This window comes from Typopeltis vanoorti, chromosome 2 (assembly GCF_054136105.1).
Source record: "Typopeltis vanoorti isolate ZY-2024b chromosome 2, IOZ_Tvanoo_1.0, whole genome shotgun sequence".
NCBI lineage: Eukaryota > Metazoa > Arthropoda > Arachnida > Uropygi > Thelyphonidae > Typopeltis > Typopeltis vanoorti.
In genome coordinates this window covers 161,786,538-161,812,110 of record NC_143550.1, presented here as the reverse complement: position 1 = coordinate 161,812,110, position 25,573 = coordinate 161,786,538, and the positions used below count along the sequence as shown (strand labels likewise).

The window sequence follows — 25,573 nt, the reverse complement described above, 5'->3', positions numbered from 1 at the left end:
AAAAAAATTGAAATTACATAAACAAAAAAAAACACACTTTGATGGGAAACATTGAAAACAACTATTTTCCAGAAGTGAGATAATTTTAAGTAGCAATTCCTGTTTTGGGTTGAAATTCTCAACTTTCTTTAAATAATCTTTCAAAAAAAAAAAAGAAAAGAATAAATCACTCTTGCAGCTGTGGATCTGCTGGTCTGCCTGGACTATGAAAGATGGCAGAAATCCAGTTAACTGCATAAGGTGCTAACCATTGTGTTGCAATTTGCTGTTGTATAATAATTTAGAGATTCTTTAGATTAAGACGAATAAATTTGTGAAATCAATAGTGAATAAAGTTAGCTGAATGTTTAGTTGGAAACCTTGGAATGTTCCTCCAAATTTTAAGCTAATGTTGCTTAAGCCTACTAGAATACAAAGATAGTTCAACATTTCAGCTCTGTCCTCCAACTTGCTGGACACAGAGGAAACTCTGCCAATCCTTTTTTAAGTGATGGCATGCAGTTTACGTGTACATTGAGTTTATATGAGTGTTTTGGTGATCAACTTAAAAATAAGTAAAATATTCAGATTATAAAATGTTCAGCAATCTACAAACTGAGTGAATCAAAAAAAAAAGTAAAATCTTTGATTAACTGAAAGAATAGCCTTAATGACCTTAACTTTCCTTCTTTTTTTAATATCCTTAAGTGAATTACTTGATGGCAGTTTTGAATGAATAATTATTACTGCCATCTCTTTCTCTTTATCTTGGGAATGTAGTGGTGCATTTAGGTGTTGCATTTTATTCTCAGCGTAGACCCTATCAGTTCAGAGAGCTTGAAAGAAGAGGTTTCCTATGTATCAAATCATTTGTGAATATAAATCAGAAGCTTAAAATTAGCTTTATCAAATATATTAAAAAATATATTTATATTTCAAAAACCTATTATTATTTCAGAACCAGTTGATGTCATTCACCATCATCCACTCTTTGTGAAAGATATATCTAAGTACTGGTACAAGCCCAATATCACAAGAGAAGAGGGTATGTAAAATGATTTAAAGAAAAATATGAATATATATATATGATATAAGAAATTATCAGATATATAAAATAAACTGACTTTAGAATATTTTAAAAATGAAAACATGCAACTATTATTTAATTAAGAGCAGAAGTGCCGAAAGAAATTCTTAAACTCATCATCAAATTCCTGCCATGTACCCACAAGGGGTGTACAGGATATGATAGTACTACATGAAAAAATTATATCATTACTAACTTCCTATCTACAATTTTCCTCCAAATCAGTCTGTTACTTGTCAAGACTCCATCATTATCAGATCTTATATTTCTATCGTCTAAGGCACTTTGTACCGTATCAATCCACCTATATCTTGGTCTTCCTCTGGTCGTTTTGCTGCCAACCTGGCAGCGAACACTTGTTTTGCTAATCTTTCCTCGCCCATTCTGTTTAGGTGACCATACCACCTGAGATTAGCTCTGCTAACGCATTCCTGGATGCAGACAATGTCAAGTTCTTTCCTAATATCCTCGTTTTTAATATGATATTACCATTGATGCCATCTGTTCACACCTATAATCTTTCTCAGGACTCTCTTATCTGTGGTGTCTAGTCTTTGGTCAAGTGTTTTACTTCTGACCCATCTCTCAGATCCATAAGTTAAAACTGGTTTGAACACTGTCTTGTATACAGCTAATTTAGTGTTCCGACTAATTTCACTCTTATTCCATATGAATTTATTCAATTGACTTCCCACCATACCAGCTTTGCTGATTCTGTTGTCTATTTCTATATTTAATTTACCATCTTCACTAAAAATCGTGCCTAAGTAGCTGAAATGTTTTACTTGTTCCACATGTTCTCCGTTCACAACACAGTTGACATTTTCAATGATTCTGCCTATTTTCATTGTCTTTGTCTTTTTATTGCTGACCTTCATACCATAACTATTAGAACAGCTATTCAATTTAGTCAGATAATCTTGCAATTTATTTAGAAGTATAACATCATCCGCATAAAGCAAAGAGCTAACATTAACATCTCCAATTTTGATATCATGTTTAATACCACTTTCCTTCATAATGTGATCCATATAGATAATGAATAACAGAGGGGATAATGTACATCCTTGTCTCACACCAGATTTACCATTAAACCATCTTCCTGTACATCCTTCAATTCTAACTGCTGACTTACAACTCAAGTAAAGACTAAGTATTGCTTGATATAATTCCCCATTGACACCATATAACTGCAGCGTATTGAATAGCTTCTCTCTTGGCACCTTATCATATGCCTTTCCAAATCGACAAAACTTAAATACAGATCTTTGTTATATTCCCATGCTTTCTCGACTATTTGTCGTAAAGTGAAGATCTGATCTTGACAGCCTCTGTTTGGCCTGAATCCAGCTTGTTCTTCACCAAGCTTTTCTTCCACAATTCCTCTCAACCGTTTCTCAAGTATACTTGCATAGATTTTGCCAGGAACCCTCAGTAGGGAAATACCTCTGTAATTCTCACATTCAGTTTTATTTCCCTTTTTATATATGGGTACTGTGAGAGCTCTACTCCAATCATCGGGAATTCGTCCCTCTGTCCAGGCTTTCTGAACTATGCCGTGCAGCCACTGTAAGACTCGTATACCACCATACTTCAACATTTCTGGTCGAATATCATCTACTCCAGCTGCCTTTCCACATTTCAAGACTTTGATGGCTTTTTCTACTTCAAGTATGGATATATGTATTCCTGCTTGCATGCCTGGTCAGTGTTTTTTACCACTGTGCTGTCATCACTGCTTGTTTCATTTAGCAGTTTTTCAAAGTAATTACTCCATACTTCAAGGATATCTTTTATTCCAGTTTTCATGTCACCTTTATCATCTCTAACTCCTTTTACAGTACTCTTTCCTCCATTCCTAAGCTTCTTCAACAACCTCCAGAATATTTTGCCACCTTCTTGATATTTATTTTCTATATTCTTGCCAAAGTCCTCCCATGATTTTTGTTTAGCTAGTTTTACACACTGTTTAGCATTCTTGCATTTGTCTCTATATTCTCTAAGAGCACAAGCTGACTTATTTGACAGGAACTTTTGATATGCTTTCTTCTTTTCCTTCAGTGCCTCTTTAACTTCCTATGTCCACCAGGGAGTTCTGATTTTTCTATCCTCCTTGCAGACAACCTCACCACATGCCTCTCTGGCTGAATCAATCAGTATTTTCTTGAAGGCTTGCCACTGAATCTCCAAGGTTTGGTTCCTGTTCTCAAACTGTTTCATTTTTTCTTCAATAATCTTTGTGTATTTTAGTCTACAGTTCACATATGAGAGCTGCTCAACTTTTATTCACTTTAAAACTTTCTTACATGTTCTTCTTTTCAATATGAAATTCAATTTTATCCTGCTCAAGACTAAATAGTGATCACTTCCAATTTCAAATCCTCTGTACACTCTGGTGTCCTGCACCAAGGAGAAAACATCACTATCAACAATAACATAATCAATGAGACTTTTCTTATTCCTAGCCTCTTCTCTCCATGTGAATTTGTGCACATTTTTATGTTGGAACATGGTGTTAGTAATAACCAGTCCATGTCCTGAGCAGAAATCCAACAGATATTTGCCATTATTATTAGCTGTGCTCTTTTCTCCAAATTTTCCCAAAATATTTTTGTATGTCTCACCATCATTTCCTACTCTGCTATTTAGATCCCCAACAAGGACCAACTTTTCATTTTTCATTGTGTCAGTTGCTTTTTCTAAAGCATCAAAAAATTCCTCCACTTCTACCTTAGTAGAACCTTCTGTGGGACCATAGGCACAAATAAGTCTCATTGTCCAGTTCCCCCATTCTCATATTTGCCCACATTACTCTACTTGAGACTGCGTGCCATTCAAGAAGATTAGCCTCGTATTTTGTGTTGAATACTATGGCTACTCCTTCTTTTCCTTGATTGTCATTGCCTGAATATAACATTTTGTATTTATTGCTCAGAAAGATCTTACCAGTTTTTGTCTTTTTTGTTTCAGTCACCTATTATTTTCAGACCTATTATGTCGATCTGGTACTTATCTAATTCCTCAGCTAGCTCCATTTCTTTGCAATTCAGGCTTCTTACGTTGATAGTACCGATCTTTAACTCTGGTGATGTTGAGTTGGGGTTTGTTTTCAGATTTGTTCCAGTAGCTGACTTTTCGCTGTTCGCCCTGGTTCCCTGGCGAAAACAACGGGGGCCTTGTTTAACCGGGCGACGCCCCAGCCGGCATGAAATTATGTCATGTTATACCATCATTTTTTATTCTTAAACTCAGAAGCATATATTTAGGATGTGCTAGGTGTGTGTACTGCATATCCAGGAAATTCATGAAGAAATAAATTTTTGAGCAGTTATTAGTTTTAAATGAATAGTCATGAACTGTTATAGTTATGAAAACACACAGTGTGACTGTAAATTAGATGAGGTGAAAAAAGATATATAGCAAATGTAGGAAAATAAATAAATATATATATAAATACAGTAGTATATTTAGATGTAATTAGCCTTTGATCGATTGTTGCACGACAAGCTGGTAATTAAACTGGAATGAGGTTGGATAGATGTCTGATAGGTATCAACACGTTGTGTGTGTGTGTGGGGGGGGTGATATCCCAGAAGAGGAATGTTACTAGTGGTATGCTCCAATAGTGATTTTAGAACTGTTATTGTTTAACTACAAAGATAATAAGCCGAAAGGCTTAACATCTCCCTCTTAATGTTATTGTTTAATTTGTGTGTAAGTGATATCAGGAAGGGTTTGAATGGTGACATGTAGTTGCTTGCAGATGATGTGAAGTGGAAGAACTATGAGGAGTAGAATAGATGTTGTAATCTTGCAAGAGGACTTGAATTAGCTGAATGGATGGGCGAATAAGTGAGCTTAAAGTTTAATGTAGCAAATTGTAAGGTTCAGTTCTAAAATTTAAGAAACATAGGTGGGATGCAGAGTACAAGATTGGTGGGAATACCTTAGAGTTGGTGGAGGAGATAATAGATCTGGGGATAATGTTGGTTAGGTATCTGAAATTTTGGAGACATTTTGCTAAAATTGTGAGGGCAACATACAGATTATAGCAATGATGCAGAGAACACTGACATTTAGAAGCAAGGTGAAGAATCACACAATGGAATCTTATGATTCCATTGTGTGATTTTTGATCAAACTGAACAGATTTGGTCACCTGGTTTTCAAAAAGAGATGTTGGAAAGGGTTCAGATGGGAAGTCAATTGAATAAATTCGTGGGAAGTCAATTGAATAAATTCATATGGAATAAGAAAGAAATTAGTCGGAACACTAAATTAGCTGTATACAAGACTGTGTTCAAACCAATTTTAACTTATGGATCTGAGAGCTGGGTCAGAAGTAAAACACTTGACCAAAGACTAGAGACCGCAGATATGAGAGTCCTGAGAAAGATTAGAGGCGTGAACAGATGGCATCAATGGCAATATCATATTAAAAATGAGGATATTAGGAAAGAACTTGACATTGTCAGCATCCAGGAATGCGTTAGCAGAGCTAATCTCAGATGGTATGGTCACTTAAATAGAATGGAAGAGGAAAGATTAGCAAAACAAGTGTTCTCTGCCAGGTTGGCAGGAAAACGACCCAGAGGAAGACCAAGATATAGGTGGATTGATACGGTACAAAGTGCCTTAGACGATAGAAATATAAGATCTGATAATGTTGGAGTCTTGACAAGTAACAGACTGATTTGGAGGAAAATTGTAGATAGGAAGTTAGTAATGATGTAATTTTTTCATGTAGTACTGTCATATCCTGTACACCCCTTGAGGGTACATGGCAGGAATTTGATGATGATGATGATGATGATAAACAATATGATATAATTACATAAAATAATTATGTTACTACTTACTTTCAATGAGATAGTTGAATATTCAGTCGAAGAACGGCACACACACTAAGACAATTTCTGTATTTTGTTTTTATTTGAAGGAGCAATGAAAATCCTTTCTCACAAAGATAGGCTGTAGAAAGCTGCACGATGATTTTCAATGCTTCTTCAGATAATTCAGGAAATTCACTTCTCACTGAAGGCGAGACCCAGAATCGAGCCAAACCAAGATCATGGAATGGCATTTTAAGCCCACTGTCACTTGAAAGTCAATTAACTGTTCTGTTCTTTTTTTGGTAACGAAATGACCTGACAACTTGTTACAAACCATATAACATGACTGTAAGCCTGAAATGGATCGCAAACCCACAGAAAGAAATTTCTGTGGGTTCATGATCTCACAATCTCCCTTTCCTAGACACTCTGATTACATGCCAACCTGATGGATCCCTGGCTTTCTCTGTTTATAGAAAACCTACACATACAGGTAGATACATTCACCAGCAGTCACCCTCCCCCTCCCAACAATATGGAATTATAAAATATATACTGTTTAGATGACAATGCCCTAACTACTGAACTTAACCATTTTCTTAACACCTTCATAGCCAATGGCTACAACCCCCAAAAAATCCAAAAAATATTAAAACCAATTAATCCTTTCCCCCCCCCCCTCCATAACAGAGATTACTCTAAATCTATCACCATTCCTTATATCTGGGGTAATTCTGAAAAGCTGGCAAAAAAAAAAAAAAAAATATGACCTGACGACTTGTTACAAACCATATAAAAAATTGGCATCTCTTATCTTCTCCATCAAAGACCAGCCACTTCCCCTAGACCTACCTGGAGTATACTAGGTCCCTTGTAGTTGGAAACTGTCCTACTATGGCCAAACAGGCAGGACATCTAATATCAGGATATCTGAACATAAGGACTATATTCGGTTCCACCAATACAGCCACTCAGGACTTGCTGACCATGCTTTGGACACCTGCCACAAAATATGCTGGAGGAAAACTACACAGCAGCAAGTATAAATATGAAAGATTATTCCTGGAATCAGCCTCAGCTCTAAAAAAAACTCCTCGAACCTCAACAAATTTGGATGCATGAGACTACCCCAAATATGGGAAGCTTGCATTCAAAGAATATCAGCCCTACACCCAAGATAACCCAATTTAGCCCACTAAAGGGCACCTTTAGGACTCTAGGACTGACTTCACTTGTTTCCTTCAGCCATATTTGTTGTGTTAGTGCCTGCATGCACATATCATTATTTTTATGTTCCCTGAATATGATAATGTAACATTACCGAAATATAGGAAGTATTAATTCAAGTTTTTTAATTAATATTCTAGTATATCTTGTCTTTCCCTAAAATCTGACAGTTCAGTAGCCTATAATTGATTATGCTATTCAATAAATGTTTAATTTAATGGTGTTCTCAGAGTACTACTGTATGGTTTGCAGTGTACTATATTCCCAGCAGCCTAAGAAGCTGAGGAAAGTCTATATACATTTCATTATCTCACTCCTTCAACAAGGACTCATATCTCACCGTCTCCCCTACAACTTAATTTTCCAAATACACACAATGATACTACTACCATCAATATCATCTACTGCCCATCACCACAACCAACAACAACAGTATTTTTTTTTGGTCTGTATATTGCATGTGTTCTCATAGCCGATTTGCTTGTACATATATGTGATGAGTTTACAAGAGAAAAAACTGTGTTACCTCTGTATCAGATTAGCTAACTAACCTTCGATTGAAAAAAGCCAATATAAAGATTCCTTACAGCATGAAGAGAATCGAATACAGGTCTTTTCCAATTTCACCCAAAATTGCAGAATTTTCCATTCCCCAGTTTTTGGTGAAATGTGTTTAAACTTTCCATCATCATCATCATCATTAGTTTACTGATATGTACTTTAAAGGAGTGTACAGAATACTATGATAGTACTACATAATCATGTTTGCATCACTGCTAATGTTCTGTTAACAGTTTTCCTCCACATTAGTATATCACAGTGATTATGAATGATTATGGAGACATATTACTGTGTAGAGAACTTACTTTAGTTATATTATAACTAAAATATTATTTGGGTGATTTATAGCCTTTCTCAATGAGTCCTTGACTCATTCCATTCCACTTATTATTATTATTGTTATCACCCAAGAACCCATGGGGTCAAAGACTCATCTAGGAGGGCCTATATCATACACACAAGGGGATGTATGATGTTTTGTATTAAAGGCAAGGGCCCAAAACATCATACATCCCCTTCTTGGAGATGTGTTTTGGCATTAAGGGTAAATATTAAGATTAGTGATCAGAGCTTGCTCCACCTCTACCACGAGTTGCCTTGGTCTTGCACTACCTGTGGGATCAGCTAGTCTTGCATATATTGCAGGCGCAAACTTGACATTTTGTCTGTTTGCTTACTTGGAAAAAATGGAGTAAAACCAGGTTTAAAATTGCTTGGTATCTTTAACATAACTATACCCAAGTTAAAAATACTTTCTACATTTTCAAAATAGATATGGGTCCATGCTATAGAAGGATGTTCCATAATTTTTCCACTTCAGCAGCTATCAAAGAGATCAAATTTGAAGTTGTAGAATATTCTTCCTACAATCTTCATTTTGCTCCTATGGACTTCTGGTTAGTTCCTAAATTGAAGATGCATTCCACCAGGGTAAAAGTGAGACATTGGTACTAAAAACAACCAGAGGAATTTTACTATGATGTCTCTTTGAAAACCTGTGAAAACTCTTTGAAAACTTGGAGAAAATGTATTGGAAGGAAGGGTGGAGATTATGATGACAAATAATATATGAAAATAATGAGAGAGATTTCAAGCTATCTCTTTTGGGCAGGAAGGAATTACTTTCAGAACACCCATTTTTTTTTTATATGACTCCCACCCACAAAAAGTTGTAAACCTATAATACTCATATGTTAGTACCATGAGTAGACTAGGAATTTTTTATATTATTTTATTTTTTTTGTATACCAAACATGGAACTATTTTCAAGAAACTTTAGACCTCCAATAAATGGGACAGTAAGACTCATCTCCTACCTAACCAAAAATATGTCTGTGGTGGAATTTGAACCACAGTGTGTTAGTTAGAGACCAAATACTTAGCTGACCAAGCCAGAAGTTAATAACAGTTAACTGTGAGAATTGTTTCATTTTTCATAAAATTTACATTTATGAGCACTTATCCTTACCTAATAATTTGTTTGGCAGCTCTGAATTTTCTAATAGAACTCTGAAATTATTAAATAAATTATCTCGAACTGAAAAAAAAAATAAAATTTTTAATTTTATTTCTCCGTATTGAATTTTTGATTTGTAAAATATTTTGTCTTAAAAATATTTTGAGTTTTTTAGTTATATCTAAAATTTAGTTCAGAAAATAAAGTTTAACTTCGCAATTATATGAAATAATTTATGTAATGAGTACAATTAAATATTTTTATGTTTTTTTTTTAATTTAATTAAGCTATCATCATGCTCAAAGATAAGCCTCCTGGTTCATTTTTGGTAAGAGATAGCAATTCATTCCCTGGTGCCTTTGGCCTTGCTCTCAAAGTGGCTACTCCCCCTCCTAATGTCCAAACTAAATCAGGTATATATATATATATGAGTAATCCATATGAAATTTAAAAAAATATATAATTTTTTTCAAAATTATTCACCTGATATCAGGCTGATTAGGTTAATAATTGGAATTAAAATTTTATTTCATATCTGAACAAAACCACTGGTTATCCTAATTATGGTGATAAACATTCAGTTCCAGAAATGTGAGTGGCTGAATTTAATATTTATGACAATGTACCTTATTTGTAAGATTCTCTATTTTAAATATAAAATGGCAAGGAATGATTGAAGCAGATAAATAAGTTCAACAGGACTTCAGAATAAGGTGGTAAAATACATTCCAAAGACTATGGTAGAAGCAGAATGGATGAATAATGAAATTAAACATTAAATTTGTGTTGAGGTATAAGTATTAGTTTTTATTTTTCTGTTGATTCATAGCGAAGAATTTATGGAGACAAAAACATGTGTTGGAGTAATTACTTTACTTATAATTATGAAAATTAAGTTAAGTAATTACTCCAACACATGTTTTTGTTTCCATAAATTCTTCACTATGAATGCTGACAACTGTGTAACCTTAAAAGAAAGAATTTCCTTATTGATCTTTAGTGAATATTAAATAGTTCCTTGTTTAATATTAACATATTCATTATCATTTTTTAGGAATATAAATAGCCATTATACTTATATCTAAGAGGTATGTTTAAAATGATACCGTGGATGTCTCTGCTTATCATGATATCAATTATTCTGACATCCACAATTCCATCATTTTTCTTTTGGAATGCGTTAAAAATTTTTTGATCAAATTCTCTTTGCCATGATTTTTTGAAGCATGTGATTTTTTTTCCTCCAGTTCAAATGATTGAAATTGCTCACTATATTTTGATCCACATTTTGCATATTTATTATTAGTTTGAGATTTGTTTTTTTGTTTCTGCTTAATCAGAGAAAAAGAACAGATCTTCAGTTTTTTGTCTTGTCTCATGTAATAATATGAGAGTCGAGTATGAGGAAAGATTGAAAAGATGTAATTTGCAGAGTCTAGTGGGGAGAAGGAAGAGGGGCGATATGATAGAAACCTACAAGTTGGTAAGGGATTGTTATAGGATCAATGGTGGAGAAGTTCTACAGAGAATAGTGGGAGATCAGGGGAGAACCAGAGGTCATCCCTGGAAACTGTATAAAGAGGGTGTGAGTAGGGGAGTGAGAGGCAGGTTTTTTTCATGCAGAGTTGTGAGTGATTGGAATGCCTTGCCTGAGAGTGTGGTGTCTGCAAGGAGTTTGAATGTGTTTAAGACATGGTATGATGAGATGTGTGTGTGAGATAAAAGGACCTCCTAGATGAGTCTTTGACTCCATCAGGTCTTGTTTAATAATAATAATAATAATAATATATAATTCTGCAGATAATACCAGAATGAAAAAGATATGCAATAATATATTATTTGTGATTATGTGTTGTGTATGAAACTCTCGACCAAAAGGTCATACTTATTCATAGGGTACAAATACAATTGGTAGTCTGGAAAGTTCTGATAAAAACCTAGAACAAAAATGATGTTAAAGCCACTGATATAACCACAAGGAAGAACATATCTTAAAACCATTTAACCCTGATGTTTCATAAAATTGTAATAATTTCTTCTTTTTCTTTTAGGATATATAAGAAGAGTTGCTTTAATATCCTTTTTGTTCTAGGTATTTATCAGAACTTTTCACCCTCATAAAAATTAATTAATTTTTGTTCTAGATCTGGAGAGATTGCTGTTCTGAAAAAGTCAGTGTGTCCCAAGGAGGATGGTAGCAGGGGTGGCCTCTTGTGGGAATGGATACTTGGGAGAAGGGGGACGACATCAGCTAACACTGAGCCCAGTGGAGTCCTGAGGAGATAATGCTGGGCATGGAAATAATGGCATTTATATGCTTTATACTAATATGAATCTCCTTTATTCCAGGAGTATCCGGAATAAAGGAGAGGAATTGGTGGCGCAGATAGCATCAGCCTGGCCAAAAATTATTGGGATCACTGAGACGTGGTTGACAGAAGTGGATATAATGACAGGAATAGAAGTCGCTGGGTACAGCATTTTTCAGCAGGATAGGAAGGGACAGCGTGGTGGAGTACTACTTATGATAAGTGACGACTTATGTCCTCTAAGAGTGGAGACTTTGGAAGGCAGTGGCACTAGTGATTTTGAAAGCATATGGTGTGAAGTAGAAGTAGGCAAGACAGGATATTTAGTGGGGTGTTGCTACAGACCCAAGAGCACAGAGGGTGGGGACCAGGAAATGTTTAGACAGTTGAGTTTGGCAAGTGCAAGAAGACTGATTGTTATGGGAGATTTTAACTACAGTAGTATAAACTGGGGAGAGGAAGATGCATGTAGCAATAAGGAAATGGAATTTCTAGAATTCTTGAGGGACAAATGTCTTAGACAACATGTAATAGAGGGAACAAGAGGTTCAAGAGTTTTGGATTTGATTATAGCATCAGAACAGTTGATAATAACTGAGATGACATCTCTCCCACCAGTTGGAGAGAGTGACCGTATGGTTTGACTTGGAAAATGAATAGACATCCAGGAGTATCAAAGAGAAGGGAATGTATGTGGAATTGTAAGACAGGTGATTATAATAGTCTAAGACGTCAACTTAGGGAAGTTTCATGGAGGGAGGAATTGGAAGGCAGGGATATCATAAGTGCATGGGAAATTATGAAAGAATATTTGTTAGCAGAAATGGTAAGTTGTATACCACGAGTGAACAAGAGGACACAATTTGGAGTAAAGTGGATGACAAACAATTTTAAACAGGAATTGCATGCGAAAAAGAGGCTATGGAAGAGATATAAGGAGACAGGTGAAGAGAAGATGCATGAAGAGTATAAGACACAGGCCAGAAGAGTGACTACTATGGTAAGGAAGACGAAACTGGAATATGAGAGGAGATTGGCCCTAAGATCTAAAGAAAATCCTAAGGAATTTTTTAGATGTGTGGCCAGTAGGAGGAGAAATGACTGTGGAAGAATGATATTCTGGGATAAAAATGGGAATAGAGTTACTGATGCAGAGCACATAGTGGAATTGTTCGATGAACACTTTATTGAAGTATTTCATCCTGGAGGAGTCAGTTTTAATGCTAGAGGGATTGGGAAGGTTCGAGGTTTAGACGTACAGGAGGAGAGTGTGTTTCAAATACTGAGTACTCTGGATGTCAGTAAAGCTGTGGGACTGGATGGTATTTCACCATGAGTTTTGAGAGAATGTGCTAGGGAACTGACAGTGCCTTTGACCTTGCTTTTCAATGAAAGTCTGGCTGCAGGACAAATGCACATGGGCGGTAGCAAACTGGAAGTGTCTAATTATAGGCCAGTTTCTGTATCATCAGTAATTAGTAAGATCTTGGAGGAAGTAGTGAAGGACCGTATACAGCATTGGGCAGATGAGGGTAATGTTATCTGTGAGAGTCAACATGGATTTGTGAAGGGGCGCTCTTGTTTTAGCAATATACTAGTCTTTTATGATAAAGTTACAAGAACATTAGATGAGTGAAAGGCATATACTGCCATTTTCTTAGACTTAGCGAAGGCATTTGACAGGGTGCCACATGATAAGCTGATATTCAAGTTGCAGCATATAGGTCTGGATGTCAGATTGGTCAACTGGATTCAGGATTGGCTGTCTGATAGGTATCAGAGAGTTGTGTATGATGGGGCAATTTCAAGGAAGCAGAGGGTTACAAGTGGGGTCCCACAGGGCTCAGTACTGGGAACTATATTGTTTAACCTTTATATCAATGACATTGTCAGTGGATTGCAAGGGATATTCAGTTGTTTGCAGATGATGCGAAGCTGGGAAGGATTATTAGTAATAGTGTAGATGCGGCAGCCCTCCAAGAGGATTTGAATAAGCTAGATAGATGAGCAAATGAATGGGGGGTCTCAGTTTAATGCAGCAAAATGTAAGGTCTTGAGGTTTGGGAAACATTGATGGGACACTGCATACTCTATGAGAGGAATTATACTGGAGGAAGTAGGGGAGACAAGAGATCTGGGTTTGATGATTGATAGAAACCTGAAATTTAGGGGACATATTGCATAGGCGGTGAAGGTAACACAGGGGATTGCTGCAATAATGAGAAGGACGCTGACCTGCAGAGATAAAACAGTTATCATTCCATTGTATAAGACCCTGATCAGACCATACTTAGACTATTGTTCTCAGATTTGGTCCTCAGGATTTGAAGGGGATAAATTAGCTGTGGAAAGGGTACAAAGTTGGATAACAAAGATGGTTTCAGGACTGTACAGTGATAGTTATGAGGATCGGCTGAGGGAATGTGGACTGCAGAGTTTAGTGGATAGAAGAAGGAGAGGTGATATGATTGAGACTTTTAAACTGTTAAGAGGTGGTTACAGGGTTGACATTGAGGAGTTTTGTTTGAATAGCGCGAAGGAGTGATGACAGGAGGCCATCCCTGGACGTTACGAAAGGAATCTGTGAGCAAGAGGGTGAGGAGTGGTTTCTTTGTATGGAGGGTGGTTGAACCATGGAATGCATTGCCTGATGGAGTGGTGAGAGTGAGAACGGTCAATGAGTTTAAGGAGTGGTATGATAGACTTTGTGTTTCTTAGTGGGGGGGGGACCTCCCCTCGATGAGTCTTGATAGACTTTGTGTGTCTTAGGAAGGACCTCCCACGATGAGTCTTTTGACTCCATGGAGGCCTGAATAATAATAATAATAATAATTATATATCAGAACTTTCCAGACTCCCTCCCCTATCATAGTGTTCATTATGGTCAACTATGAAAGACATTGTGCATGCTTTGCAAGTCATTACTATTGACATAGCTTTATAAAAGTGGTTAAACTACGGAAGGAAATTTTACTACTTCCTGAAAAGAAACCGCTGAAGTGCTGTGCAGATTATTATTATTACTATCAACATCTGACCTCCATGAAGTCTAGAGACTTGTTGTGTGGAGGTACACACAGTCACACCAAAGCTCATTCAATCGTGCCTTAATCTGATTCATTGCATCTACATTCAGAACACACTCAGGCAATGCATTCCACTCACCAGCCACTCTCCAAGCAAAGAACCTGCTCCTCACTCCTATTCTCAAACTATATAAATACAGTTTCCAGCAATGGCCTCTTGTTCTACCTCCCCTCCTCTCCATTCTATGAAAAATCTCTTCCATGTCAACCTGATAGCGGCTCCTAACTAGCTTATATGTCTCAATCATATCCCCCCTCCTTCCTCCTATTCACAAGGCTTTGAAACTTACATTCTTTCAATCTGTCTTTGTATTCCAAAGACAGGTTGGAATACCAGAAATGACCACCTTTGTGAATCTTCTCTAGACCTTTTCCACCATAACCTCATCACCATGAAAAACTAGTGACCAAGTCTGTGCATTCTGCTCCTGAGTGCAGTCATTGCTAGCCAGTCAGTGAGCGTCCATGTGTGGCTCCGTGGTGGGTAGGCAGCTCTGACACCTAACCAAAAATCTCTTGAGCATGAATTCTTCATCCTCAAACATTTCAGGGATGCTAACAAAGTCCCAACCAAGTACTGATACCATAAATACAGCATTTGGCAAACATCAGTAAGAAACAAGAGATAAGTATAAATGTACCAGTGTTTTTGATCATCTGCACAACAGGTGAAAAGCCAGTAGGGAAAAATATTACCCTTCTCTATTCAAAAGGGTTTAGAAGGACTGGCAGGATCTCCCAAAACAAACATTACATTCTGGATATCCTTGTGGGAACGTAATGTCAGCATTACATTACATTACATTCCAAGAAACTACTGGGAGCAAAACCAACAGGTGGAATACCGATTATAGTAACATCTCATAAAACACTCAACTCTTGTAGAGTAGTGATATCAGAATGAGATCTCCTTAATGTTCCTGATGAGGAGATATGTTCAGAGCTTAAAGATAAGGTAGTGGCAGGTGTGAAGAACATCCTGATATGTAGGGATGGTCACCTGGTTCCAACCAGGAACATCATCTAATCTTTAAAGGTACCTGTGGCATGATTATAAATAATAAATTACATGATAACCACAGTAATTAACTTTAATGAAATGAAAGCAGATATTTTGTACCGAAAATAACAGTACATCATCAGTGTGCAGAAACAAGCAATCAAAGGAACTGGATTACAAAGTACATACAGCAGTCTGTGGTTTACCAATTAAAAACTGTTGCTGCATGCTAGAAATTAGTATTAATAAAAAATATTATTAAACAACTATTTTTGATGGATACATAAGATAAGAATCTCCCAAATGTTTGGGAGGGAGAGAGACAATTGTTCCGATTCAGATTTGGCCAGTGTAACAGGGCTTCACAACTTTCTTTGAAAAGGCATTCCTATTTAAACCTGCATCTATGGAGAAGATGAGTTTTATCTCACTGGATATTGTGTTTTGTGTCAATACTATATTGTGCGAGACCAGACTTTTGAGGTTTCATGTATTTGATATAATATTGATGTTCTTTGATTCTTTTTTCTACAGAATGGCCTGTTTGTACAAAGTATGTAAGATTACATTCACACGGTATCTGGTAAAAAAACGGCAGCTAATGACAGAGGTGCTAGTTTGTCTTTTGTAGATGACAACAGATGAGAAATTTTGTTGATCAGAAAATATGTGGGAATGAGATGATACTTCTTCAAAATTCTACCATTCAGTTCTGAGAACCAGAAATATAAGAGATTGGAACCCTACAGTCTGTTGAAGAATCCTGAAACATAGGAGTGTTTCAGGATTCTTCAACATAGGAGTCCATTATCTGTTGGATTTGATTAGGGTAGTAACCATTAAATTCCATTAACTTTTTGAAGAAGTATCTACAAAAGCAGCTACAGTTCAATGTCCAGGCCAGAAAGCCAATCCAGGGCCTCATCTGTCTCTTTGTGGATGTCCTGGAGGCCACCACCATGAAATTGGTGCCTTGGGCAGTCCACAATATGAGTGATTGTCTGGGCCACAGGGGAACATTCACAATAAGGGTGGTCTGATAGTCTCCATTTATGCAGTAGGTAGTCACATCTGCCCTAGTTAATTTTGATCCTGCTGATAGATGACCAAATCTTCCTAGGAAGGGCAAAACCAGGCTGCAGAGCACAGGGATCTTCAACCAGGAAACCATTTGTTCGAAGATTGTTGGACCAGTGTTCTCTCCACATGTCAGGTGTTGATGGTAAGGCAGCTGAAGAGAGTTCGTTCATGTACCAGAAAGGGCTTCGTGATTTTAGGCGAATACTAGGTGGATTTATGAGAGTCAGGTACAGGGGTAGGAGTGGGTTGCTCATACTTTATTAAATACTTTAATTGAGGCTTGTCTTCTCCATGTATTTGGTGTGAGCAATGTTAGATAGGACAGGCAGCCAGAGGAGAGGGGTGCTTCTCAGTGTCCCATTAATTGTGCACATAGTAGAGTTTAGCTGGGTGTCTATAATGTTAGTGCGCACACTTCTTTCCCAGACAGGGGCACAGTATTCTGCTGCAGAGAATGTGAGGGCTAGTGCAGACAACCTTAAGACATCAGCACCACAACCCCCAGATCATTCCAGCAAGTCATGAAATGATATTATTTCTTGTTTTTAACTTTCTTGGACAGGTTGGTGATGTGCCTTTTATAGGTTAGTCTTCTGTCCATGCTCACTCCAAGGTATTTTGGGTGAAGCTCATATTCATTTTGTCACAGAAAGAGAGGTTGAGATGTCGATTTGCCTTTGCATTGTTCAGGTGGAATGCTGTGGACACAGTTTTGGTTGGATTTGGCTTCAGGTTCCACTGCTTGAAGTACACCTTCAGGATGTTCAGGTCTGTGTTCAAGGTTGTTTCCAGGTTGGCAAGGGAGGTAGACTGGTGTAGGATAGTGAAATCATCGACGTATACATATTTTCTTGAGCTGGTATGTGGTAAGTCAGACATGTAGATGTTAAATAATAAAGGGGATAACACAGAGCCCTGTGGAAGACCATTGTGGAGGAATCTGGACCTGCTCTTTTTTCCACCAATATGGACCCAGATCTTTCTGTTGGAAAGAATAGATTCAAAAAGCTGGAAAGTTGTTTTGCACCTTATGATATTGCTTAGCTTTGGGAGGAGGCCCCTGATCCAGACTGTGTCATAAGCTGATGTTTGGTTGATGAAAGTGACTCCGGATTTAAGTTTCTTCTGAAAGCCTGTTTCAATCTGTGTTGTCAGGGCCAGGACCTGGTCACAACAACTCCTGATTGAACAACCTGAAGCCAGGTTGTTCAATCAGGAGTGCTCTTTCGATGAGTGGTGAAATTCTTTTAAGGAGAATTCGTTCAAAGAGCTTAAAGGTGGAGCAAAGCAAGGAGATGGGTCATAGATTTTTGACATTATTTGGATCTTTCCCTGGTTTGATTACAACAATTAGTTTGGCTTCCCACCACAGTTTTGGTAGTTTTCCAGTTATAATATTTGAGAAAAGGGTAGCCAGCCATGTTTGACCTCATTGACTGAGATGTTTTAGAAACTTGAGGAGGATACCATCCACTCCTGCAGCCTTGCCCTTCTTGGTGAGTTTTACAGCTTCCTGCACCTCTTCAAGAGAAACTGGCTGTATAAGTTCAGGAAGCTCAGAAGCCATCTTCAGATTTTTTTTTGATAGAAGATTGCTTAGTTATTTTACTGGTTGAGCTGGGGCTTATCTTGGAAGTTTTCAGTAAATGATTAGCCATTGATCAGGAGTTATTGCTGGGGAGTTTGTATGTTGTCAGTTCTGCACCCCCCCTAATTTTCATAGAAGTGACCAGCTTTTCCGGCTAGATTTAGTGAAGTCAAGTTCATGGATGGTTGAGATCCATCCTTCCTTTCTGTTTTTGTCAAGCGTTTCTATGAGCTCCTTAGCAATAGTTGGGTCATCAGTTTTTTTCATTTTTGGCTAAAAGTTCCTCAGTATTCCCTACTCCAGCATGGGATGTACTGTTTTCTGTAGCCTCTAGGAATAGAGGCTTTGGCTGCAGTTTTGATTAGTTTGACAAATCTGGGATAGCAGTTAGGGGTGGGTGGTATTGCTGTAATGATTTGCTCAATTTGCTTTTTCAAATATATTCCAGTTGGATCTGCGAAAGTTCCATCTAGCGATTGGTGTTCCACTGATGATTGGGATTGATGTACTCTATTATTGTAGGGCAATGCTGGCTGTTAGGGAATCTGTTTGAGGATAGTTGACAGAGGGTGGTCTTCAGAGTCTTTAGAGACTATGCACAGATCAGGCGTGTAGGTTCTGTTCTAAGTGCCTTCTTGCTTGGTGTTGTAGATCAAATACAGGTTATATGTTTCCATCCAGTTAACTAGATTAGCACCATCCTGGTTGTTAGAGGAATAGCCCCACATGGTGTGATGAGAGTTGAAGTCACCAACATAGATAGCAGGGTGAGGTGGCAGCCAGTCCATCTGGTCAGACCAAGATTGCGATAATGGTTTGTAGACATTGTACATGGTGGTAGTTTGAATTTTAATACCTATGGAGTATTCTGCTTCAAGCATGCATTGGGTTATGTCCTTGAGACCAGGCCGGATATAAGTGGGCAGTTAATAAACATGACAGAAATATAGCAATTCTATAGGTGAGAGAGTCTATACAGTTCATGATGGGTCTTACTGGATAACCTTCTTTATGAATTTTTGGGAGGCCATATAAAGAGGAGTTCTAAATTGAGTGCGCAAATTGTCCACAGTAATTTGATCCCAGCTAACAATTTCATCAAACAGCTTATTTCAATGTTTGATTTGCATTTTTGTAGGGTTATAATTAATTTCTTGATGAGCAGAGGTATCCTGTAAAAAATTATATTGAATACAGGAAACCTCAAAAGTCTGTTCTGGCACAACATAGTATTGACACTAAACATATTATTATTATTATTATTATTATTATTACAGGGAACTCCAACGAGTCCTTAGACTCATCGAGGGAAAACCTAACATCATGTCAAGAACAACTATTCAACATTCACAAGGCATCTATCATACTTCGCCTTGAACTCATTCACGGTCATGGCACCCACAACAGATGGCAGCTTATTCCACTCATTCACCACTCTCCAAGTAAAAAAACCTAGCTCTAACACCCTTGCCCAGTTTCCATGGGTGGTCCCTAGTCCTCCCACCACCAGTCCTGTTCTCAAAAATATCCTCTGAATTAATCTTATAGAAACTCTTCAGTAATTTGAATGTCTCAATCATATCACCCCTTTTCTGCCTATCAACCAATTTCTGCAACCCACAAATCTTCAACCTGTTCTCATAAGATTCATTCCATAGACCTGCTATCATCTTGGTCACTCGCCTCTGGATCCTCTCCACCTCCTCCCCATCAAGAAGAAGAAACCATCTTGACTACTATGCCCAAATCTGGGCACAGTATTCAAGATGGGGTCTTATCAAACCTTCGATACAGAGGAACAATAACTTGCTTGTCTCTGCTCGTCAAAGTATTCTTCAGTAACCAAGTGATTTGATGAGCTGATTTAGCCACTTTTGCAATGTGCCCCCTAAACTTCAACTCCCTATCCACCAACACTCTCAAATCCCTAGCCTCGTCAATCTCCTGGAATACGGTTCCACCAATGTGGTATACTGCTGCTAATCTTTTCACCCCAAAATGCATAACCTTACATTTAGCCACATTGAATTGACATCCTTAGCGCAGTCCTTCAAACTATCCAAATCATCCCGCAAAATTTTGACATCATGTGTATTCACTATTGCTCTACCTGACCTTGCATCATCAGCAAACATATGAACAGTTCCTCTCAAATCCTATCGTATATCGTTAATGAACAAATTAAAAAGTAGTGGTCCAAGAACAGAACCCTGCGGCACACCACTAGTCACAGGCCATCTTTTGGACTCTACTCCTGAATAAACTATTCTCTGATATCTCTCCATCAACCACCCTCCTATCCATCCCACCAACCCTGTATCCATCCCCATATGCTGCAGTTTACTGATTAGAATTCCATGTGGTATCCTGTCAAAGGCCTTAGCAAGGTCCAGCAGAATCACTGTAAACCCATTACCCTTATCCAGTTCAGCCGTCACTGTGTTATAAAACGTGAGCAAGTTACTGAGGCATGATCTACCCTTCACAAAACCATGCTGTCCCCCATACAGTATCCCATTTTCATCTATTCATTCCTGTATTTTTTTCTTGACTACTTTCTCCAAGACCTTGACATCGACTCTTGATATGCTGATCGGTCGGTAATTTGCAACAGCAGTCTTGAAACCTCCTTTATGCAGTGGAACTATTTTCCCCTCTTTCCACTCCCTCAGGACTAACCCAGACCTGAGACTCAAACAAAATGGTCAAGGGCACTGACAATTCTTTAGCTGCTTCATGTACGACATGAGCTGGTATACCATCCAATCCCACAGATGTATTCACATTGAGGTTTTGTAATAGACTACTTACCTCCACTTCATTCACCACAGTTCACGTATAATCTATTGGTTCATTCATTACTGCAATGTCACCACCTGGATGATATATTCTTGCAAAGTGCTCGCTCAGTAATTCAACTATATCAACTGATTCAGTTACCTTCCTACCATCGGCATTCTTTAAAATCATTCTGCCATATACATTTTTTCTTTTACTTACAACATATCAAAAAACTGCTTAGAATTCTCTTTAGCCTGCATGGCTAATGTTCTTTCATAATCCGTTTTTGCATTTCTTACCACACTCATTACCCTTCTGGCCTGCGCTTTATACCGTTCATGTGCCTACCAGTCACCTTTCTCCTTAAATTCCCTTCATAGTAGTTTCTTTTTTTGCAGCTCAAGCTTAATGGTGTTATTCATCCATTTAATCCCTACTTGATTTATTACTCGAACTCTAGGTATACAGTCAGCCAATGCCTCGTGCAAACACTTCCTAACTGCCTCCCATGCACTATCAACATCTGGCCCTTGCAGTTTTACATGCCATGGCACTGAACCAATCAAACTCCTAAGCTTGTCATAATTACCAGCCCGATAATTCCACATGTACCCTGTCTTAATTGTAAATTCTATATCTTTAGCCACCTCCCAAGGCAAGACCCTATGATCACTCTCACCAATTGGCGGCAACATGGTCATATTTGTTACAGCCATATTCTCAGATGCAATTACTAGGTCAAGCACTGTTTGACCCCTAGTATTTTCCATTACATGCTGTCACAGATAGTTATCCCTTAATTACCGCATAAAATCCAATTCCTTCCTCCCATGTATCCTCTCTTCCTTCCAATCAATGTTACTATAGTTGAAATCCCCCATAATAATTACCCTCCTTCCACTCATTTCTTCTATTTGCTTATGCTATCTCCACCATCTGTTCCATCACCTGGTCTATATAGCAGCACCCAACTGTATATTTTGATCTGCTAGTCTCAATCTCACACCAAATAGCCTCAAATGTGCTCTTTTCTCTATCCTGCAGTTCAACTTCTATTCTCCTTGGCTGCAGTTCATCAGCTATCATCAATAACACTCCTCCCCCATTTTATTCTCTCTGTCCCTCCTGAACACACTATACCCCATCACATTTTATCCCACTAGCTATATCATCTTCTGTCAGCCATGTTTCATTAATGCCAATGACCTGTGTCCAGGAAGAGCCAACCAAGGCCAAAAATTCTTCCTTCTTGTTCCTAATACTCCTGCCATTAGTATACATGAAATGCAGAAGCCTGTTAGTCCCACCCCTTTCCAGTGCTTGATGCCTTATACTAACTCTATCCCATTCTGATTTGTTGTACTTCCTACTAGCTCGAGCATATTATACACATTCTTACACTCAGCTGTCTCCCTGCCTGAAGTCTGCATATCCACCCCCCCCCTTAATGTACCACTACAGGTGGTAGAGCCATGAAAGGCAGTTTGGGCATGCCCAAACTGCCTTTCATGGCTCTACCACCTGTTCATGATGTAGTGGTACAGAGCATGATAACAAATCTTGCTCTGCAAAAAATGCTAAATGTATCAACCCTTATGGAGATCATCCAGCTTACTCATGTGTATGTCAGAAGTGGAAAGATGGAAAAAGAACTACAAAAAATTAAAACAGAACAAAATATTTCAAAAATCAGGATGAAAAAAGGAAGTTAACCATCATTGCACCTATTTTGAGATCCTCTTATGATGAGAAGGTCACAGCTAAGAAGATGTCAACAGCATCTCAAACACATATATCTATTCCATCATTTGATAATTTCGCCATTCCTAATATTTATTATTGCAAGTGCTTCTCTGTTGAGTGCATAAATTGTGTTAGCTATGGTCTTATTCCAGAGACAACTCCAAAAATAGTTCCGTTTAATGAAAACCCACTTGTCAAAAAATTATGGCAAAGATATCACAACTGAAAAGTAAATAAACTTGCCAACTTACCCTGACACATCGGATGTATTGAATATTTTACCAGAGGAAGGGATGGACACTGGCCATCCATATGTTCCAAAAACAGCTGATAAATATAAATCTGACAAGGCCTCAGCCTTCCGAAAACCAGATAAGTCTATAAAGCCAAAACAATAGGAATAATTTTGCAGTAGAAGTGTCATGGGTTTCGCCAGAATATCAATGATATCAAGATTTTGCTGCAGAAACACAAATCTTTCTGCTTCTGTCTACAGGAAGCATACTTAAAATAATGAGGACCTACCTTAAAGAATTTCACTGTTGTACACAAGAACAGAATTGGAGATGGTTCCTGCTCATGGAGGAGTAGCTATCTTAGTGGGCACTCATATTCCTTTTCATCTTGTCCAGCTTAATACTGCTCAGGAAGCAGCAGTGATTTGCCTATTTGTGGGATTTCTTCTTACAGTATGTTCAATTTATTTACCACCGAGTGCTCAGCTAAAAGAAATCAATCTCGATAACCTGATCTTTCAACTTCCTGAACCCATACTTCTTATGGGTGACTTTAATGGTCACAATATTCTGTGGTGTAGTGCCAACACAAATAGAGGAGGTTGTATCATTAAACAAATCATTGACAACAATGACCTCTCCCTTTTGAATAATAGAACTCAATGCTTTCTTCCATATGCCTACTTGCTAATATTCTGCAATCAATCTTACAATCTGCCTCCCCTTCCATTCTTCCACTGTTCATGTGGAATGTCAAAGAGAACATATATGGAAGCAATCACTTTCCTCTTCTTTGCACAATGTTTTCACATGGTTCTTGTGAAGACATTATGCAAAGAACAATGTCTTCTCAGGAACTATTTTCCCCCTACATGGATGCCCATCTGGAAAATGGACCAGGCTGACTCGAAAAATGCTGATACAGTCAGTCAAACACATATTAGTGAAGCAGTCAAGTATGTAACAGACTGCATTTTCCAGGCAGCAGCATCCTCCATTCCAGGAATATTATCTTGATTTCCACTCTGTCCAAAGCCTTTGTGGAACCCACAATGCCAGATAGCCAAAAAAGATCAACACAGAGCATGGGGTATATTTTGTAGATAACCCCCACCACATCAAACTTAACTTTTAATTGTGCTCAGGCTAAAGCATGTTATATCAGACATCAGAGTCAAAAACAATCTAGGATCCAATTTACCTCATCAATTAATCAAATGAGTACTGCAAAAATTGTGTGGGATAAAATCCAGAAAATGAAAGATAGATATAAAACATGCCATTCATCTATCTTAGACCATAATGGAAGTGTTATTTTTAATCCCAAAGTTATTGTGGACACTTTGTGAGAAAATTTTGCCAAAATTTCAGCAACAAATTCATGTCCTCCTGAATTTTTAATATTGAAAGAGCAGCAAGAGAACAAAAGCTAAATTTTTCTACCAGTGAGCTTAAGCCATACAATCAGCCATTTGTTAAGGAGGAACTAAAAGAGTTCTTTTACTGTCTCACCCTAGGCCATTAGAGCCTGGTGACATCCATTATGAAATGATAAAACATCTACCATCATCTTCTGTGATTCTGTGATGATAATTGAAGACCAGCATCTATCGATAGCTCAGCTGGCAGAGTGGTGGACTGTAGAAGTAAGAATACTGATATCCATAGGTCGGTGGTTCAAATCTTCCTCGACAGAATGTTTCTTTGAGGAGAGGGAGCACATGAGGCAACAGTAACAGCGGTGTGTAACAAAATGCTCCAGATTCAGATAAGTTATTCTTGAAATAATTAATTGTATATGAGTGATTGTTTGAGTAAGAGCTGCTATAAAAGTTGTGCGCTACTAGTGTTATTAGTGTGTGGGATATTTTGCTTAAACTTAATTATAAATTCGTTGTTTTTGGCTCTTAGATTTGGCGGCTTTGTCAGTGCATGATTTTAACTTACACTTCAGTCGTTTCATGAAGTGCGAGGTGTGCTACATGTATTCTTTATTCTTTTGATAACATAGATGGTTTGTGGATATTTAGGCTGATGGAAGGAGGGTATGTGGGAAGTGTGCGCTAAATGAGGATTTGATGAGTGCTGATATGAATTTGATGACAGAAAGTGTTAGTCGTGAGAAGAATGAGTGCTTGTTCGAAAGAGAAGCATGGTGTGAAAGAAAAGCGAAAGACTGTTAAAAAATCATTGAAACAGAAAATGAATGTAACAGAAAAATTTCGAAACTGTAATGATTGGTAAAAAGGATGAAAGTGAGGTGAATGTGGCAGAAGGAAACAAAATTAAGAGAATGAAAGAAACAAGAAAAGCATGATGAAAGGATTGAATGTTGGAAAAATCAAAAGAATGAATGAATCCAGAAATAGTGTGACGCAAGGTTCGAAAGTTGGAAAAAATCGAAAGAATGAATGAAAGCAAAAGTTGGACGCATGGACCAAAAGTGCAGAAACTCAAAAGGATGAATGAGAGTGAAAGTGTGAAGCGGGAGTCGAGAGTTCGAAAATTAGAATGATTGAACGATAGAGAGAATGTGATGCAAGATTCGAAAGTTGAATTGGGTTAGATGAGGCAAGAGATGAAATGAATGCGGAGTGAAATTAAGAAA

The 25,573-nt window shown here is 37.7% G+C and overlaps 1 protein-coding gene across 8 annotated transcripts in view; it reads left to right on the top strand.

Annotated features, from left to right (window-relative positions):
- LOC150109587 (tensin-1-like) overlaps positions 1–25,573 on the top strand; it is a 540,448-nt gene that overhangs the window by 470,949 nt on the left and 43,926 nt on the right. For all 8 annotated transcript variants that reach the window (XM_090413690.1, XM_090413698.1, XM_090413682.1 and 5 more), the window contains 2 exons: positions 938–1,024; positions 9,430–9,555. In XM_090413690.1, coding sequence (XP_090269816.1) covers positions 938–1,024; positions 9,430–9,555 — 213 coding nt within the window. The remainder of the gene's footprint in view (positions 1–937; positions 1,025–9,429; positions 9,556–25,573) is intronic.